Genomic DNA, 20,792 nt, shown 5'->3' with positions numbered 1-20,792 from the left:
ACTTCATTAGAAGGCTAATGAATTGACTGCTGAGAAAATGAGAGGGAGCTCAGGCTGTGGACAGGGATGGGCAGAATTTCACACCCTTTATCCAAATGGCAGGGTTATTTATGATTGTGATAAAATGGTACTGCATTTGGAGGAAAGGGAAAACAACATAAAATAACAATCCACAGACACAATCCATACAAAAGTGTTACATTCTCTCAGCCACTGGACAAAAATCAAGATTTATGCATGCTGTGGTCCTGCCTAGTGGAAGAAAAAAGACGGAGCCATAAAAAGAAGCCCTCTTTCCCATAATAAATAGGAAAACATTAAATCTGTAATCCAGATCTGCTTCTCCAGTGTTCTCATTTCTCAATTCTTTAGCAAAGTAAGATGTCTGAGGGCCCAATATTTAGAGCAAACTCATTTCTCATTCTATTTTTCTTTTCAGAACAAAGACTTTCAGAGATTGTATGATGCTCCCTGTGTTTAATGAATTTAAACCAAGCAGTTTGGACAGGTGTTCTGGCTAATGTCTGCCAACTGGATAATATCCATCAGTGAACAGCAAGTTAGCAGAGTATGCTATTTTATTGACACTTGGATTGCAACTTCACCAGCAGATTTTATAAAGGAAGGTGGCTGTGCTCAGAAGCAGTGCTGTTAGCTCAAGAAAGGTATCTTTTGGGTATCATAAATCCTGTGTGGGCTTCCTGTTTGACTTCCCAGTATAGCAGAGACTGTGGACTCAGAGTTGAAAGCGTTTCGAGAGATCATTTCATCTAATACCTTTATTTGTGAAGAAACAGAAGGATGGCATGGGTAATCTGATTGGTTAGTAACAAAGGTGGGCCTAGAACCCAAGCTTCCTTGGGTGAGTTCAGTGGTTCCCAATCCTACCTAGGACCAGAATCAAACAAGGAGCTTTTATTTTCTTTTTGAGACAGGGTCTCACTTTGTCACCCAGGCTGGAGTGCGGTGGCTGATCTCAGCTCACTGCAGCCTCAACCTCCTCAGGTTTAAGAGATCCTCCTGCCTCAGTCTGCCAGTAGCTGGGACTACAGGCATGAGCCACCACGCCTGGCTAATTTTCTAACATTTTTTGTAGAAATGGGGTTTCACCTTGTTTCCCAGGCTGGTCTCGAACTCATGAGCTCAAGCCATCTGCCTGCCTCAGCCTCCCAAAATGCTAGGATTGTGTGAGTCACCGCACCTAGCTGAAGCTTTTGAAATAATAAATTCCTGCATAACGACCAACCTTACTAAATTGAAATCTCTTGGGTAGGGCCCATAAATTTAGATATTTAACATGTTCTACAAGTAATTCTGAGGATGCAACAAGTTTGAGAAACATGCATGGCCCGACCCTGCCTTCCATGTTAATTACTTGGGAGACAGCAAAGCTCTTCCATGGGCTTAGATCCTCCAAAAGTTATATGAAAAGGAAACCAATAAAGACCGAGTTAACACTATGGTGAAGAAATTGAAAATCAGATTGTACTTTGCATCCTGTACCCCAAATCAGCAGCAGCAGCAGCATCTGGTGTATGAAACCCAAGAAATACATTAACTTTCACCTTTTGCCAAACACAAATGAGGACATAAAGGGGAAGATAGGAATATTCTATCTCAAGCAGAAATGCATAATTTCCAGGTATGATATGCCTAGGAGTCTAGATTTGTTCTGTACCCCATCCTCCTAAATGTATGAGCACAGTTGTCATCTGGAGCCTGGCTGAGGCTGCTGGGCTAATAGAGTAGGAGTATATGAACAAACCATAATTATTATATTAAATACTGACTACAGTGACAACATTTGCATTCCATGCATTATTTCACTGAATTCCCACAAAACCTATATGAGATAGACTTTATTATCTTTCTATTTTTATGGAGAAGTAAACTGAGGTTCAAAGAGACTAAAACATTGCTCAAGATGGTATAGCTAGTAAGCAATAGAGCTGGGGTTCACATTCAGGCTGTTTGAATCCAAGACCCACCGCCTTTAAACACTATATATGCCATCCCACTGTCACCAGGTGTTTCTAGGAACCATGGGAATTATCAATATCTTTCCTTTTTATTTATTTATTTTTTTGTGAGATGAAGTCTTGCTTTGTTGCCCAGGCTGGAGTGCAGTGGCATCATCTCAGCTCACTACAACCTCGGCCTCCCAGGTTCAAGTGATTCTCCTGTCTCAGCCTGTCAAGTAGCTGGAATTACAGGCACCCACCACCACTCCCGGCTAATTTTTGTATTTTTTAGTAGAGACAGGGTTTCACCATGTTGGCCAGGCTGGTCGTGAACCCCTGACCTCAGGTAATCCACCCGCCTCGACCTCCCAAAGTGCTGGGATTACAGGCATGAGCCACCAGGCCCAGCCGTCTTTCTTTTTAAGAAGCTTACACACCCAATAGAAAAATAGGATATACTATATTAAATAGCAAAACAAAATATATTTGCCATATTGCTCTCTTCTCCGATTCATTCCTAGAATTGTTTCGTATTCTTTATGGAATGATGTGGGGTGGTAATAATAAAAATATGAGCATTTCTAGAGCACAGCCAGTCATTGCAGAATGCACTGTATTTTGTGGATATGTATATATTCTTGCATATGCCTGCTGTTGTTTCCCATGTACATTCATCTTACCTTCCAACCAAACGAAACATTCCTTGAGGACAGCAATCATGACATACTTACTTTGCATCTCCCAGCAATGAACACAGGGCTGCTTACATAACGGATGCTCAATTAATATCGGTTCAATTGAAAGTTCTGTGACCCATTCAGGAGTTTCCACCAGATTGATTACTACAGCAAGCAAATAGGAGACCATCCCAGTTTTAGACAGAGGATTTCACAGCTTATATCAGCCCAGCCTTCGGGACCTCACATATAAAGAGCCTAGCAAATAGGGTGGAAGGCTTTTAATTAACAGTCTAGCAAAAAATGTCATTCCAATCTGCAGTTTTGTTTCCACTAATTCACTCAGATTCAGCAGGAATTCCACCAAGGAATTGGGGTGAGCAGCTGTAGAGGGAGGGAAGCGCATAAATAAATCATGAGTGTCATTAAAATTTGTAAACTAATAACTTCTGGGAAGTCTTAGCAATTATTATCAGGGCTTTCTTGGCAAACAAAAAATTAATAAATTCAAAAGGTCTCCATTTTCTATTTTTAAAAAAAGCAGCATCCCCAAGAAAGGTCACTGACAGAACAATTAAGGAGGAAATAAGTGGTCCAGACAACAGCTTGTGAACCAGATGAAAAGTCACAGAATTCCCAAGTGGCAGGAGTATGAGACAACTCAATACATAGAAAGGGACACAGCAAGGCGGGGCTGGTGCTGGGATTGGTTTGGGGCTATTAAAAACTTTCGTGAGGTCTCCAAATCCTTATTTAGTATAGTTAAAGTGCTAAGCATTGCCAATGATCCAGAAGCAACTAAGGTACGCGTTCCCTGCCCTTGAGAAGTTCACAGGCTAGGAACAAATCACCAATATGGTGTAAGGATATAAAGCTACCAATAAGCAAAGAAGGAGCCACCCAGAGAGGAAGGTCATGGAAGGTCTCCAGCAGGAACTGCCTGGGAATCCGTACTCTCCATATACATTATAATCAATTATGGTGCGTCCTGAAGCCAGGCATACAGAAAGAATGGCTGTTCAGTCTGGTTTCTTTTCTAATAGTAGAATGGCTCCCATACTACTAGGATGGGTGCAGTAAAGCAAGGCTAAGAGTGGGTGCAATAAAGCAAGAGAGGAAAGAGGTGAAGAACCAAGGTCTACCAATTGAAGGGGATCATTCTTTGCAAATGATTCCTGTTTCCTCTCGTGCCTAGACAACTGCAAATTCATTTAGCTCTGTGAAGACCCTAGTCCAGCAGCCAGAGGAGAGCTCCTGTGCAGATTCACACCTGTGGACACCTTGCACCTGTGGGGACTGCTTACCTGTGGCAACCTCATACCTGAAGTTCCTTTACCAGGTATATTTTGTTCTGAAGCTGATCAGTCAGGGACCCTTGATGAACAGTCATGCTTAGGATGGACAGGCAGAAGCTGGAGAATTGCTTGCTAACCCATTTCCCTCCAGAAGTGGGTAACTTAAACTTCTTTAAAGTTTTTGTTTATTAGTCCAAGGGCTCATGTCCAAGACATACAGAAATGAGTCCAAGAAGCGATCTGCCAATCAGAAACATAAATCCTCACCAGTACATATGTTCAAAAGTAAAGATTTAATAACCTCAAGCAGTGGATTGATTGGCACTATCAGAGTTTCCACTTCCAGAGAAAAGTGGCATCCTTCCTCCCTAATTGAGGATCATGAATGCCCAAGCGAGGCAGAGATGCACGTGCATCCACAAGTGCAGAGGGCATAAATAGGGCACCAAGGCATGCACCATATGCAGTTCTCACGGAAATGAGAACAATGTGGTCCTCCCTTTGAGTCCATAGCACCACCCTACCACATGACAATGGCCTAAATTTGTTAGGAATGGAAGAGACATAAATAGGAGGGTTATGTCTGTATAGCTGCAAAGTTTCCATTTTTGAGAATGGCTATATGACACTGTGGAATGAGGCTCAGATCAAGAGCCAGGGAGTGCTCCTAACCTCAGCCTTATGACCCACGTAACTCAGGGAAAGCCCTGCATCCTTTAAACAAGTCAGTCCCCAACCTCATTCATTCTCTAAACATGATATCTTATAGGTGAAGTGTTTTTTGACTAAGGGATACCAACAGATGGTTGTGCTGTTGTGCTAAATGACAAATTTACATAACCACCCTGGTGGTGGTGAAGAAAGAGCCTTGGCCACCAGCAGTAGAAGAGCACCAAGGTATTCCGGAAAGAATGTCACAAGGGCACAAGATACTGCTACACAAATTAATGGTTTTAAACAGTCTTTCGTCTACTTAGAAGTAGATGGCCTCTGAATTATTAATCCAGTGAGGCAAATAATTATATCACATTGCCACCTGACAGGGGGTGTCATCTTGTCATGACAGCTGCTGTTCCAGGCTTCTTGATTGTACAGAACACCGAAGAAGAATCACTGAATTCAATTTCAACTTGGTTAAGCATGTTAAGCCGAATCACGAAGCTGAAAGGGTGCATGTTTAATTTAGTTTCTTTTCTCTGCACACTGTATTAGGAAGGGAAATCATACTGCTCTAGGCTCTATAAAATACACCATTATCAGTACAGGAAAAGAGAATGGGAGATACAGATCTTTAGAACATGCGTGAGAAAGACAGTAAAAAGTTAGAAGACTCCCAGTGAGGTCCCAGCAAACCAGGAAACCCCCAGAAAGTTTAGGAGCAGTCCCTTTCCTCAGTCACACTCTACCCAGGGGTTCCTAAGCTGGGCTTTATCAGGTCCGTGAACCTCCTGAAACCTAACACAAAAATATACTCATACATGATATTGATCAACAGGGAAAGCCCATAATATCCACCAGCTTTCCAAATCCCCATAAGGGCACACCATATGGAATCTGTGATCTGTAAACTCGCTCTGAGTAACTCCCTTTGCTTAAGCCCCTTCTGTGAACCTGGCCAATCCCCACACCCTCCGGACCTGGCCCAGCACACTCTCTCCCACAGACCAGCCTCACTTGGACTTTGCCCTGTGGTAGGGACATGTCCCCACTTGCCAAACTGCATCCCTCCCTTTGTGCCGACACCCAGCTTGAATAATCTTTTCTATAAAATAATATCTTTGACTAGATAGAAATTGGTATTTCAATTCCTCCCAACTAGCACAAAGGACAACATTCTAAATCACTTTTCTCCCCTCCCTAACCCCCGACCTTCAACCTCAAAGATCTCTGCTAATTCCTAGAGAACACAGACTACACTCCCTTGGTGTCTTATAATTTCCCTCACATGCACCTCTGCAGCAAGGGATCCTTAAAAACAAAGTCAACAACGGAATGAAAACTCTATCCAACCACAGGGCTATGACAATCTTTAATAATTACAATTAAGTAAGCACTTCCTATGTGTGAGTTACTGGACTAAATGTTTTTATATTTGTTTCACTTAATCCTTAAAACAACCCATTCATTATTTTACTCACTAAGTAAGCATTTATTAAGCACCTCTTGTGTGCCAAATAATCTTCTAAATGCTGAGAATACAGCACTGAATTAAAGTGAAAAAAATTCCCTCTCTCGACAAGCTTAGATGTGAGTGGGTGTGGGAAGACAATAACAAAGCAACAAGTCAACATTTAGCATGCCAGCTGGTGATAAGGATCAAGAAAAACATGTAGCCAAGTAATGGAATGTGGAATCCTGGGGAGGGACCTCATGATTAGGTGACCTGTGACCACAGACGGGAAGGAAGTGAGGTGTCTGCTCTGTTGCCTGGGAGCACTAGGCAGAGGAAAAATCTCAGTGTAAAGGCTCTCGGGAAAAGCATGGTGGTATGTTGGAGGAATAGCAAGAAAAATGAGGCTAGAGCAAAGACATGTTCTGTGCCAATTTATATGCAGGGAAACAGACTTAGTGAAGTGGATTGAATGATAAACTCCCTTAAAAGATATGTCCCCATCCTAACTCCCAGAATCTATAATGAAACTTATTTGAAAAAAAAAGTCTTTGCAGATGTCATTAAGGATTTCAAGATGAGGTCATCCTGGTTTACCCAGGAGGACCCTAGATCCTCCAGAAGGAACATGGCCCCGATGACACTTTGATTTCAGACTTCTGGACTCCAGAACTGTGAGAGAAGACATTTCTGTTGCTTTAAGCCACTCAGTTTGTAGTAATTATTATGGCAGCCCTGGGGAACTAATAGAGAGAGATTACGTAAAATGCCCAAAATTACACAGCTTGGTGGTGGACAAACTGGGACTTCAACCCTGGCAATGAAACACCAGGGTACCCGTACAGACACCAAGCTATACACTGTCTCTTGGTACATGCTGATGAATACACTGGCTCCTGCAATTGTGAGAAACATCCTTCATAACTTGAAGGTCTCTAGCATTAAGCAACTGGCCTAGGTTCCTATACTTGCCTGGCCTGCTCCTAGAAATAGTCAAACCTTTTCTGCAACATAGGGTAGCAGGCATAGCTGTCCTTCAATGTAAAGATAAAATTTTCTGGCATGTTTCATGATTTGACCAAGCAGACACCACAGGAATGAGGCTTAAAGTATCACACAGCATCACTATGCTTGGGCTTGAAGGGCGGTTTCTGAGGCTCTAATTCCCTGGAAAGTACCGTGTGAGTGGAAATAGTCATGCTTTCATTTGTTAGAGGCACGCTGGTTACTTATACCTCTGCCAATTTTCACTGAGCAGCAAAATTAGGTTTTAGACGTCCTGTGAAAATGGAGGCAGGCCTCAGTCGATATGAGCAATTAACCCCTAAATATTTAATAGATGCTGTGACTACTCCCTCTTCCCTGGAGAGAAGCTGCCTAGTTCTCTGCAAACAAACAGGTCAGATGAAGAAGCATTTCATACCCCAGTCTCCTCTGCTCCAAAACCCCAGGAAACCCTCAGGGCAGGACTCACGGATGATGATGCAGCCAGATGCATGGCTTTTTGTGACACCTTCCTGCCCAGTATTGACGTATCGCAAGGTAAATGGGAGAAAACGAACAACACCTCAAGTCTCATGGACCTAGCAGAGAGGGTGAAGCGTCAAGTCCCAGTGGCTGATGAAACCCACTGTCGACCCGTGTGACTGCATGTCAGTGTGGTCGTATGGGTGTGCGTATGTACGTGATAAGGTATACACGTAAGTGTGTGTAACACATGAGCATTCCCTGTCCTGAGAAACTCCCAGTTTCATGGCTTTATTAAGGTTCTCTCTGACTTCACTCACCCATATCCCTCTTCTCCCTTGTCCTGTGTGCACAAGCATTGCTAACAGGGCTAGCTTATCCACTAGGCACAAGAGGTATAGCAGTTTTAGAGGCCCCAAAAGTATTTTATTTTAAAATCAAAAGAATAAACTGGGCTGAAACAAGTGTTTTAATACATGATATTAATGTAGCTGTCTTTATACCAATGCAGGGGTAAAACAGACCTTTCAATACTATTTTATGGGGCAAGGGACCCCTGAAGGCAAAAGTGCCTGGGGATCAGAACATCATCAGGCGAACTTGTATCTGTACCTCTTCCCATGTGTATCTGTCCCCATGGTACTGCCTTCTCAAGAACCACAGCATCTTACAGATGCAAAGGGCTGGAGACAGTCCTTTGGCCAAGACTCACATCCAGGACAAGAAGCCCTCCTACAGCAGGCTTCCTAATCAAGAAGCTCTACTCGTGCATGTTTATCTGATCTCTCTAGCCAGGCCCCACCTTCTTCAAGTAGAATGAGACACTCCAAAAGCATAGAAGCAATGAGAGGGCCAGGATATATGTGCAACAGATTCCAAAAGAGATAAGCAGAGGAGGAAAGGAATTCACAGGTGGGGGCCGTTGGTTCCACCTGGAGCATTAGCATGAGCTTCCAGGAAGAGGACTATCTTCTGCTCCTTCCAGTCCACACTTCCCAACTGCTTCGCTTGCGTTTCTTACGTGAGCCAAGCCAGGGTGGCTCCTTACGAATCTCTAATCCGCTTACCTCCAAAGTGAACTCTCAGTCACGCTGCCCAGGTTGAAGTCATATAGCTTCGTCAGGATAAGTATGACCTGCAAGGGGTTGGGGATAAGGGCAGAGGAGAGGAACAAAGGGAGGGAAAAAAGGAAGCTTACTTTAGTTTGTGTAACAACATACAATGCATCTCCTACCACCCAGAGGAGGGCTTAGTATTTATCCATTGAGTTGCGGGGTATTATAGGATCAAGCAAGGGGAAAAAAAGTTATTAATTTAATGCATCCCTGTAACTGGTAGCATTTATTTTAATCCTGACAGTGCTTTGCATTTGAAATAAAACATGCCAACAGGAATCAATTGGCTATTGACAGTTGTTTCTCCACATCTGTCCTCCTTCAAGGTCAGACACAGGCCAGCTGGCTTCGTTCACCACCAAGGCCACCCAGAGATCAGATGATAGGCTTGCTTTTGATCCAGAGATGACTCTGATTCACAGAATTGGACCTAAAAGGGTAAAAGGGAAGTAGGCCTGATTCTGTCTATAAAAGGGGTTCAAAGAGATTTTGTGTTTCCATCAATAGGGCCTTGGCAGGCATAAATACCTGAATGCAGGCAGGCCTACTTCCCCAACATCCCCTGATACCATCTGCCATTGACCACGTATCACAGTAAGCAGATCATTGAACCCCACTGGACTCCACGACCACCTTCTTGACATCAGTTGATGTTAAGTAACCCAAAAGGAAGCTGGACGTATCAGACAACTGAGGCTGCCTGTAATCCAGTTGGTGGTTTTCTTACCCAAGTTTGGACTGACAAGTCTGTTCCCATACCCTTTCTCCAGCTGAGGACTTGGCCATCAGATGTTGCCCTACCTGCCTCTCATGCATCTGGGCAGTGGCTTAGGCACAGCTCCACATCTAAAAGGATGCTAAGTGCGTGCACCTGAATCGATTTTAATCAAAATGCAGGTGCATAATACACATTGCCTGCCTGCACGCGTGATCATCCAGTTACACATAATTGTGTTTATCTAAATTTAATGTACAACTAATTTCACTTTTTTCAGCTCCTTCCCATTCCACAATTTAACTTCCTCCAGTTCATTTTCACAGTAACCATTAAATTCTTTCCAAGATAATGAATTTCTGCTATCGAGATGGGACTTTCCCATTCTAGGTATCCATTTAAGATTAAAGAAAAATAATCAGCCATTATATTGAACATTTTTATGGCACTTAACTAACAACAAAATGCTCACTTCGAGATTTATTCTCATCCAGCACTCCATGGGGTCAATCAGCCCCATTTCCATTTCTTCTATATAAACTAAAAAAAAAAAAAAAATTTAAGGCAAGGGATATGATCCATTATGTGCCAAAGGTGACTGGGACATTCAATTTCTCTGCGGTGAGGAATGGAAGGTTGGCAAGAAACATCATCAATGGCATGGCTATTTGTAGAATAGTGGAATTTACCAAGCTACCTGTCCTATTACCACAGTACAAATCAAAGAGTATGTATTAATAGCACACACCAGTGGAATGGCTATTTGTAGAACAGTAGACTCTACCAGGCTACCTGTCTTATTACCACAGCACAACAGCAAGAAGTGAGGAACCCATGCAAAGAATTGTTCTCTACAGTCACTTAGAGGTCTTTGCCCCTCCCATTCATAACTAGTTTCCTCATTTATTAAAGTCAGAGACTAACAAGGAAATATGCTTATCCATAGCTTCACCAAATGTCTAGCAAGTTGCCAGATAATTTCTGTTTGCTGAATCAGTGTATAGGGTACACACATACACACACACACCCCCCCCAAAGTTCTTCTGCTCTTGATTTGACCTTATTTCATATACCAAGTCTTTCTTAAAGTCACTGTGTAAAAGCATGGAAGCCTATGTGCAGGCCATGCCAAATTCTGGAAAAAGTAAAAAAGCTCAAAACCGATCTACTAGGAATGAATCAGAATCACCACCTGACTCAGGCTCCGCAGGAGCAAGTCAGACCATTTCATTTTTTCCCCAACATCAAGCCTCCAGGGGACATGGCTCTAAAAAGTGCAAAATCCATGTAGAATGAAGAAAGAGATGCTGAGGGTGAGTTTCACTTAATTAGCAGAGCTTCTAACCACTAGATCTGGAAAACCTTTCTCCTTACTCAAAGCTTGGACCACCCTGCTTTTTCCCTCCCTCCTTCCATCATTTCCTTTCTTCCTCTGTTGAATAGCTATGATATTCTGGCCACTGGGCTATATGTGGGGGATACAGAAATAAAAGATCCAGATTCTTCCCTCTAGAAGCTCACAGTCTAATCTAGCAGGGGAGAAACCTAAGAAATGAGCACGCAATTCCTATACAGAGTGATAGATGTGGTGGTGAATGCAGAGAAAACTAGGGACTGTTGAGGCACCAAATACAGAAACTAGATAAAGAAGTCAGGGAAGGATTCCTAAAGGTGAAACCCAAACTAATACCTAGAAAGAATAGAAACTAACTGGCTAAAGGGAGTGCTGAAGTGTTTCTACACGGAGGAAGCATCATGAGCAAAGACGCAGGCGTTCTGTAGATAAACCACCCAAGAGAATATTACCAGACTCTCCTTAGTTCCTCCTTCCCCTCAGTAGCTGCCATGAGAACATGCCTCTCAGATCTCCACCTGCAGGAAGCATAATTGACTAAGCACTCCAGCTGTTGTGCTCCAAAATCCATTGCTACCTCTTGCCAAGCCCACACCCCACAAAAGCTGCTCCTGGCCAATGGTTACAAGCAACAGGAATATTAGGCAGACACATTCCTGGGTGACAGGACTCCTCTGATGGGTAACATTGATGCTAAGATCCCCTAACAGCCTTGCTAAACTTTCCACAGAACCTCACTACAGTCTGAGATTCTGCCAGCCAGCCTACCTGCCTGCCTGCCTTCCTTACCCATCTCCTTCACTGGGGGGTCAGATCTCCATCTCAGCCCAGCAGTTGTCCCAATCTGCTCTCGCTCCTTTCCCATTTTCTCTCACGGGCATTTTTCCTAATAAGTTTCTCAGATATCTCATTTCATCTTCATGTCTGCTTCTTGGAGAATCCAGACTGACATATCCTTCCACACTTCTATGAATATTACTTCTGTCTTCATAGTAGATAGTTTCAATTTTACCTCTTAATTCGTGCACTTTCTTGATCAGAAAACTTTACTGACTTGCTCTGTCAATGGGTAAAATCCATACTCCTTAGACTGGCACACTTAGACTCCACAGTCTGGCCCATGCATACTCTTCCAATCATTTTTTTCAGTTTGCAAAAACCTGTCCTCTGTTTTAAACAATCTAAGTTTTTCAAGGTACCTCAAGTAAGACAAACACATCCTCACATCTCTGCTTTCTTTCATGTTCTATTGTTATATCGCTGCCTGTGCCCCATCCTTTCATTATCCCCTGTAATTGCCTACCTGATGTTGGAGAAACAGTCCAAAGCCCATCCCTTTCAGGTGGCCTCCCAGGATTATCCCAGACTTCAAAAATGTTCTCTCCTGTGAAGTCCTATTTTGCTTAAAATGGAGTCATGCAATTTATCACAAACACTATCTTGATAGCTTCTGAATGTTACGTGAGTGCCCTTCTCAACTAAAGCCTAAACAACTTAAGGTAGGGATTGTGTTTGGTACTTCTGTCTCCTTCACAAGCTCAGCATATTGAAAGTTCTTATAAAATAATCGCTTCTGAGTAAATGAAAGATATTGATATTGTGTTGGTAAATCACAGACTTCAGCAGGAGATGCTATTAAGCCAGTCTATTGCTCTCATTTTATAGATGAAAAAATGGAGCCCCAGAAAGGGGAACATGACTCAAGGTCAAGCCTCAGCAATGTCTCACCTTGACCAAGTGCCCCCAAGGTAGTGCTCTTCCCATTCCATGAATAAGCCGGAGCCTAAGAGCCACTGGGGAGCCTGTTCAATGCTGATTCCATGGCCCACCCCCAGCAAGTCTGACTCGAGGGACCCTGAGTAGGATTCAAAACTCTTCTGTGGCAGCCAGAGGACCACATTTCCAGAAAGGCTCCATCACATCATGGTTCCTTTCCCACCTCTATGCTACAGTGACACTACCCACTCCACCATTGTGAGATCCTAATCTAGCACAACACCACTTCGTTTACATTGAATTCAACCTTACAAATAAAGCAGGACACATATGAGGAGGATACCTCAGCGAGGTCACACCAGCATTCCCCAGAGGAAAAGTCAAAACACTGAGAATTATAGGATGGAAACTCCTTTTCCCCTGGAGTCCAGCACAGAAGGACATTAATAGAGCCACGAAGAGATGATAATGTAACCTTCAGGCTTAAGACATTCTATGCCAAGCAAACAAAACCAAGAGCAAGAGAAAGCCTGCCCACCCCTGACCTCTCCCATCACTCACAGCCTTCCAAAGGCCACTGGGGAGGAGTGAATTTCCAGGGAAGAACATGGAAAATAGATGCAATAAACCCACCTAACAAGCCCGGGGCTGTTGGGCAAGTACTCAGACCAGGAAGAGATGAGTGTGTGGCTCCGGAAACAAAGTGGGTGAATATGGCAGGCAGGATGGTGGAGGGGGTAGTTCCAGATCTACAGCAAAACCTGACTTGAATCTCCTCCAGCTGATGGCCCCAGAATGAGAATAGGACTCAAACTCAAGGAAGAAAAAGCAGGAGCTAACATTAATTGCACTCCTACTATGTGCTAAGTACTACACTGGGCAATTCTCAATCCTCGCACAAAACCTTTGAAACAGAGCAGGTATTATACAATATCTCCCATTTTATGGATAAAGAAACAGAGGCCCAAGGGTTAAGCAAATTGCTCCCACAGCAAACAACCAACAAGAGACAGAGCCAGCATTTCTGCCCATGCCTGTCTTACTCAACCATGCTTGTTCTGCTCTCACATGATGCTCCTCCACTCAGTAAGTGTTTATGTGGGCTTCTGTGCAAAGCAATGAACAGGAATGCAGACAAGAGAAAAATGCACCCTTGCCCTCAAGGAGTTTATCATTCATTTATGAATTCCACAAATATTTACTGAGTACCTCTTATGTGAACTAGAAAGACAACTGCTAAACTCTGCAAATCAGGGAGAGAGATCTAGAGCTCAAGGCCCAGGGGTAAAGATAACTTTTGTTTTCTTTGTTCTTGGAGAGAGAAATAGGAAACAGAGATGTGTAATGAGAAAAGAACTAGGCAAATTGTTGAGAGACCCAGGTTTACCAAATAAGCTTTGTCAAATAAGTACCTTTTTGACCTAACTGGCTATAATCCTGGGGGGATTTTAGACAGCAGGAGAAATGAAAATAAATTGGAATAATTCATGAGTAATAGCACTTCTCTCTTCTTACAAGCTATATGCACACATACACACAGAGAGAATAGCAAAGAAGTCTGTCTCTATGTGTGTATGTGTGTATAGCTGGAAAATTACATTTATGGAAGTACATATAACTATTTTAAATTGGCATCTGACATCTTATTTGAAATAACACTGTTCATACATCTCTTATAACTTCTGTCATACTGGGATAATATGATTTCTCTGTATGTCTGTCTTCCCTGTTAGACTGTGACCTCCTTGAGGTCAGAAATCAGGTCTCATTTAGCTCTGCATTCCCACCACCAAGCACAACGGCTGACACATGGCAGGCACTATACAAGGTCCTTTGGATGAATTATAAATATATGGCAGTAAAAGAAGGGATGAGATGATAAATGTAGAGAGGTATGGATAATGCGCTATAAGATTTGAGAAGAGGAAGCAATTAAGTCCAGAAAATGTGATTAACAAAGTCTTCATGAAGGAGGGGTTACATGAGCTGGGTCTTAAAGCATGGTAAGAATTTCTATATACTGAAATGGAGCTTGTCTGCTTTATTTCTTTTTCTTTCTTTATAAATTGGACAGGGGCAAATAGAAAAGAGCAGGGGGTAGAGGAAGCATTCTAGTTATGAGAAAAGCAGTTTAGAGATGGAGCAGTATAGGCTGTGTTGAGTGCACCATGATATACGCAGGATCCACTCAGAGACACAGCAAGGCTGTGCCAAGGTGGGAAACAAGGCACAAAGGACAAGGGAAGGGTGCAAGAAGGAGACTGGAATTGCACTTGGTGTGGTCAGTAATGATTTGATTAAAAGCTCTACAAGAGTGAAGAGGGTGGTGACAATAGGAGACTATATTATCATAAGGGGCCACCATAAATAAGGCGACAATAAGGGACATAGCTGACCTCTTACGAAATCAGTTGGTGTTGTCTTTGTTGAGTATCCACTTCCAATTTTCTTGTCCCCAAGCACCTCATATCTTCTGCTGTCCTCAAATGCTCAAGCCAGCTTCAAACACACACAACACTGCAACTAATGCCTTTATTCCTCACTTCTTCTCCATTCACCTATTCCTGCCCAATGCCAAGCACAGTACAGGAATCTTGGTAGTAAAGTGATTTTTTTTAATGGTTGCTGTAGTCTTGAAATGTGTAGCCCTCCTTAACCTGCTGCCTTCCAAGATTATCTGTATTTGAACTAACAAGTCCAAATCCCTGACAGGGTTGGGGAGAGTGATATTTGGTGCGACTCTACACATCCCATTTTCTATGTGAGAGGAAGTGCCCACACTCTGAAGTTTCAGTCCCTATTCCACCCAGGAATCCTAAATATCTCCAGGTCTAAATTCATTCACCTCATTGGATCCAGCCCTTTGCCTCCTGGATGGAGCTTGCAAGGTCACTTGGAGAAAACGCAGCACCTGAAACCAGAGGGTTGAACTCAAGACCCAGCCTTGACACACACCCCTGTATGTGCCCGAACAACTCATGTATGTTTTCGGAATTGGCTGTGTTTTACTAAAATGGGGTAATGGTACACTTTCCCTGCCACGCTCACAGGGTTACTGATTCAAATCAAATAAGGGACGCCAGCTTGCTTTATAAGCTGTACTGTGCAAACATGAGTTATAAGTGTGACAATTATTCTTCAGGAGACAAGGGCTTCTAGTTACTCACATTTGGTGGAAGGGTTTCAGATTCTAGAGTTGCTGAGCTCCTTCTAAAAAATGTCCATCCATTCTAGACCCTAACTGCAATACAGGAGGCTGCAAATCAGAGCCAGTGTCCTCACCTGGCACCTCCACTCAGCTTTGGAAGGCAGGCAGAAAGCCCCAGGGGATTCCTGTCCTCTGAAAGGATAATGCGTAATCTGCAAATTCATAAATCACTAGGACGCTCTGGCCCGTGAGCACATTCAGTGAAGTGAGGACCTTTAATGCCTGCAAAATTTTACTCTGAAGGAAAATTACTTTAGTTCATTAAACCTTCCTAAAATCTTGGTGCCTTTAAATCCATGGGGCTCTCTGCACATCCACCTCTAGGTCCTCTCACTCGTATGACCTCACTCCTGCCTGAACCTGATAATTCTTTACTTTCAGCCAAGTGGAATAGGACTCATTGACTTTCTTTACCAGGAGTGGTAGACAATGGTAACATAAGAAAGTTGCTAAAACATACACTTCGGGGACAGCCTGCAGGAGTGTGTTTTAAGTCTCAGCATGGTCTTGTGAGTCTTGGCATCTTCCTCCCACCTAAAGGAGCCTCCCCTGCAGGGAGTAGAAATTAATCATCTATAATCCAGAACTCAACTGACCCACAGTATGAGAATGTCTGGGTACCAACTGGGTGTGCAGAATAAGATAAACAGTGCCCACTGCACACCATGAGTTTACAATCTAGTTGGGAAGACAAGGAATTATTAATAGTACAAGAGATATCAACTTCGTCAGTGTCTGATGCAAGAAATTTTCCAAAACTGTTAACCCCTTTCTCTGTTTTATTTAAGGGAGTATTACCAACTCCGTGGCTCAGCATGATTCCTTTCTCATCCTGCCCATAGCAAGCAAACACTGAGTCTCCTGAAATGTGTTGGGGTGTCCTGCATTGACCAATTTCAGTCCTCATAATTTTTCCATTCATTCACCAAACTAATATGTATAGCATGCTTCCTTTTTGCCAAGTGCTGAATCAGCAGAAAAAGAAAACAAATCAGCTTATTTGCCCTCACTAAGTTTATATCCTAGCAGAGGAAAAAAAAGAAAACAAATAAATAGGTAACCAATGCAATAGTCAAATGGCAGTGAGTGCTATGGGGAAAAAATAAGCAGGAAATAAGAATAAGAGAAATACATTAAAAAGTGCAAACATGCAGGGGGGTTCCAGCGTGGGCTGGGGGGTGGCAGGTGGGGAATGAAGGTTGCAGAAGTAAATAAGGAGCTCAGAAAAGGCCTCTATGTGAAACTGACACTTAAAATCCTAAATGAGGTGAAGGATTAAGTCACATGGTTCTCTTGGTAATAAACATGACGGCAGAAGCAGCAGCAGATGCAAAGATCCAAAGGCAGGAGTGTGCCCATCGTATCCAAGGAACAACAAGAAGTTAATGAAGTTGGAGGGGAGGGGAGGGAGATATTGGGACGCTGAGACCTCACCGGGCCTTGAGAAGCGCTGTAAGAACCTTGGTTCTTACTCCGAGTGAGATGGGAAATCAGGAGAGGATTTACATGGAGAACTTAGGTTTCAACAGGATCACTCCGGTTACTGTGTTTAGAAAGGCAGTTAGGGGATGAGAGTGGATGAGGAGCCTACTGTGATGTAATCATCCAAGGGAAATGCGGTGTGGACTGGACCAGAGTAACAGCAGTGGACTGGGGAGACAGGGGAAGAGGGGCAGGATCTAAATATATTTTAAAGATAGAGCCAAGGAAATTTGCTGACAAATTAGATACAAGGTGTGAACAAAAGAGAATAGTCAAGGATGACCCTCAGCATTTGAACCTAAGTGACTGGAAGCATGGAATTGCTGTCTCATGAGATGAGGACCATGAGAGAAGGAGGTCTGGAGGAAAGATTAAAAGTTGAGATTTAGACATTAATTTTGAAATACCTAAGAGACATTCAAATGGAGAAGTCAAACAGTGAGCTGGATAAACGAGTCTGGAGTTCAGAGAAGAAGAGTTTAGGCTAGAAATATCAATTTGGGAGTTGTCAGTGATTGGATGGACTTGTAAGACATGAGGCTAGGTTCAGTCACTAAGAGACCAAGTGTGGATCGACTAAAGCTATGAGGATTGACAGCTGGGGCATGTCAGCATTTAGAGATCAGTGAAATGAGGCAGAAAAACCAGTCTGTTTGGACTTCTCAAAATTGGCACAGGGGATATTTGTGTCCTATGTGAATGCTCACCACATGGTGATTACTACAGAGACTTTCAAGCATCAGATGGACAGGATGGTGTCTTCTGTTGAGATCACTGAGCCTCTTTCCCCAATTACCCCTGAGTTTGCTCTGTATGGAGTGGCCATTGTGGGAGAGATAGAGGCTTTCCCTAGGCTCACCATGGAATCTCCCCCACCAAGGCTGATGTGGAAATAATCACTGCTGAGTTCCCAATCTACCAACATAAGAAACCAATGCTGAGTCTCAACATCGTGTATGGTGGCAGGTTGATTGCACAGCATCCGTCTCATCTCAGAGAGGGCAATTTCTTCTCACTGGAATTGCTTTCCCTGCCTGTAGTGATTATGCTAGAATCAAATATTTCAATTTCAGATTGCATTATTCACTGTCATGGTGTCCCATACATTACTTCTAACAAAGGAACTCATTTCACAGCAAATGAAATACAGTCATGGACCTGTTCATGGAATTCACTGGTCTTACCACAAACGTGATCACCCAGAGCACCTGGACTGATACAATGGTTGAGTGGACTTGTGAAAACTCAATGACTGCACCATCTGGGAACTGACACCCATGTGAGGCTGTGGTGCTTATCCTCCAGGATGTGGGTTCCACCAAAATATGGTCCAAATACCAAGGTCTGAACATCAACAACAGAAAGTGGGACAGATGTCTCTCCTTATCACATCCAGGAAGACACCACAGAATATTTAATTCATATCCCCACAACTTGGGGCTCTGTTAGAAGTATTGCTTCCCAAGGAGGGAACTGTCACCAAGAGGCAAAACACCTGTTTGTTTGTTTGTTTGTTTATTTATTTACTTGAGATGGAGTTTCATTCTTGTCGCCCAGGCTGGAGTGCAATGGTGCAATCTTGGCTCACTGCAACCTCTGCCTCCTGGGTTCAAGTGATTCTCCTGCCTCAGCCTACTGGGTAGCTGGAATTACAGGCACGTGTCACCATGCTTGGCTAATTTTTGTATTTTTAGTAGAGACAGGGTTTCACCATGTTGGCCAGCTGGTCTCTAACTCCTAACCGCAGGTAGTCTGCCCACCTTGGCCTCCCAAATTGCTGGGATTACAGGCGTGAGTCACCATGTCCAGCCACACCTGTTCTATTGAACTGGAAGCTGAAAGGAATATCCATCTGTTTTGAGCTTCTCATGCTACCACTGAACAAACAGGTAATGAAGGGGTTACTTACCAGCTGGGATGATTTGTCCCTATTGTCAAGGAGAAACAGAGATGATGTTCTATAATGAGGACAAAGAGAATGATGTCTGAAACCTATTATTATTATTATGCCTCTTATTAATTTCAAGTGCTCCTATTGTTTTCAAGTCCTGAAGTACAAGTTAACAGAAGACCACAGTGGTAAAGGCAGAACTATTAAGGACTAAGATGCTTCAGAAATGATGGTTTGAATTATTCTATCACACTATGAGGTGGAAATCCTTAACCCTCTGAGGTATTTGCTAAGGGCAAAGGAAACACAAAATGGGTAGCTAAAAAAGACATGGCCTATCAATTATGCCTCAGGACTAGTAACAGAAATGAATATAACAGCAATTATGCATATTTCTCCTTGCATGCTTTATATGCGCATGCACAGAGATGAGAGAAAGCTCAGAATGTGTGTGCACAGAGATGAGTGAGAATGCAGGATTCCCCATTCCACCCCCCATCACCTGCTGCTTTCTGTGTTCTGAGTGAAAAATCAGAGTGCTTGACTGTTCTGTGACCCAGCCAGCTGCAGGTTTTCCCCAGCAAGCTTGAACCCACACTGGTCTCTTGAACATGAACTGACAATGGTATCTAGGTTGTTGCCCAAAACACTGAAAGAAAGGGGTCCTGGCCCTGAGCCAAATGCCTTAAACCAGCTCATAAACTCCTTTCCCTGACCATGTTGCTTGGACGGACCTAGGTAGATCACCCCTTTTCTCTTGCCGTCTGTCATAAGGATTGCTGCAGCACTACACTAAGTTCCCCTAATGAATGCTTTGCACTGATCACCCTGGAGTTTAGTGCTTCTTTCTTTGGAATCCCAACTGGCCCTACCTTGGTACCGTTTGAGGCACTCCCTTGTGGGAACTTCCCTTCTACCACTTTTGGGATAATTCCAGCCACAGGTTCAGCACGGCAAAACAGATAAATAGATGGTGCCCATAAGTTACTCTCTTTTCTCCTACTCTCTCTGTTTCTTTTCTTTTATACAAAGAATGTTAGTGTTGGTTAGCTTCACAACTACTTTGGGTTATAGGATATCCACACAGGATTGTAATAGGTCTGCAAAGCAATTAACATCACCCAGAGAAGGGATAGCAACTAATGGAACTTGATGAATCTCTTTCTTGATAGAGAGTGACAGTATCCTCATGGTATAAGTTGTTGTGGCTTAGTGCGGTGGCTCATGCCCACAATCTATAACCTCAACACTTTAGGAGGCCAAGGTGAGAGTATCATTTGAGCCTAGGAGTTCAAGACCAGCCTGGGCAACATGGCAAGACTTTGCCTCTACCAAAAAAAAATAATAATTTTTAAAAATTAGCTGGGCATGGTAGCATACACCTGTGGTCCCAGCTACTCAGGAGGCTGAGGCAGGAGGAACACTTGAGCCCAGCAGGTCAAGGCTGTAGTGAGCTGCATTTGCACCACTGCACTCCAGCCTGGGTGACAGAGAAAGACCTTGCCTCAAAAGAAAAAAAAGAAGTCATTGCATTATATTAGGCAGAATCACAAGGTTAAATATGAACAGGAGGGTGGAAAAGAACACTCACAGTAGCCAAAGGGGTAGGCTGTGCTGTTTACTCTCACCCCACAATCTTGCCTATGTATGGCAGGTAACCAGGGCCCTGCAAATTACATTTCTAAAACTCTCCTGTGAGCTGTCTTCAAGATTAGTTCAGCCAATTGAAGGCATGAGTGGGGACTGGCCGAGGAGGGAGAAGCAGCCCTCTCCACGCATCTGGCTTCTGATGTGACAACAC

At 43.3% G+C, this 20,792-nt stretch overlaps 1 protein-coding gene across 1 annotated transcript in view; it reads right to left on the bottom strand.

The window, feature by feature from the left end:
• The window catches only part of SORCS3 (sortilin related VPS10 domain containing receptor 3), a 621,661-nt gene that overhangs the window by 414,041 nt on the left and 186,828 nt on the right, over nt 1–20,792 (bottom strand). The window contains exon 2 of the mRNA XM_007964048.3: nt 8,578–8,645. Within this exon, the coding sequence (XP_007962239.3) occupies nt 8,578–8,645 (68 nt within the window). The remainder of the gene's footprint in view (nt 1–8,577; nt 8,646–20,792) is intronic.

This window comes from Chlorocebus sabaeus, chromosome 9 (genome assembly GCF_047675955.1).
Source record: "Chlorocebus sabaeus isolate Y175 chromosome 9, mChlSab1.0.hap1, whole genome shotgun sequence".
Lineage (NCBI taxonomy): Eukaryota > Metazoa > Chordata > Mammalia > Primates > Cercopithecidae > Chlorocebus > Chlorocebus sabaeus.
This window is presented reverse-complemented; position numbering and strand designations above follow the sequence as displayed.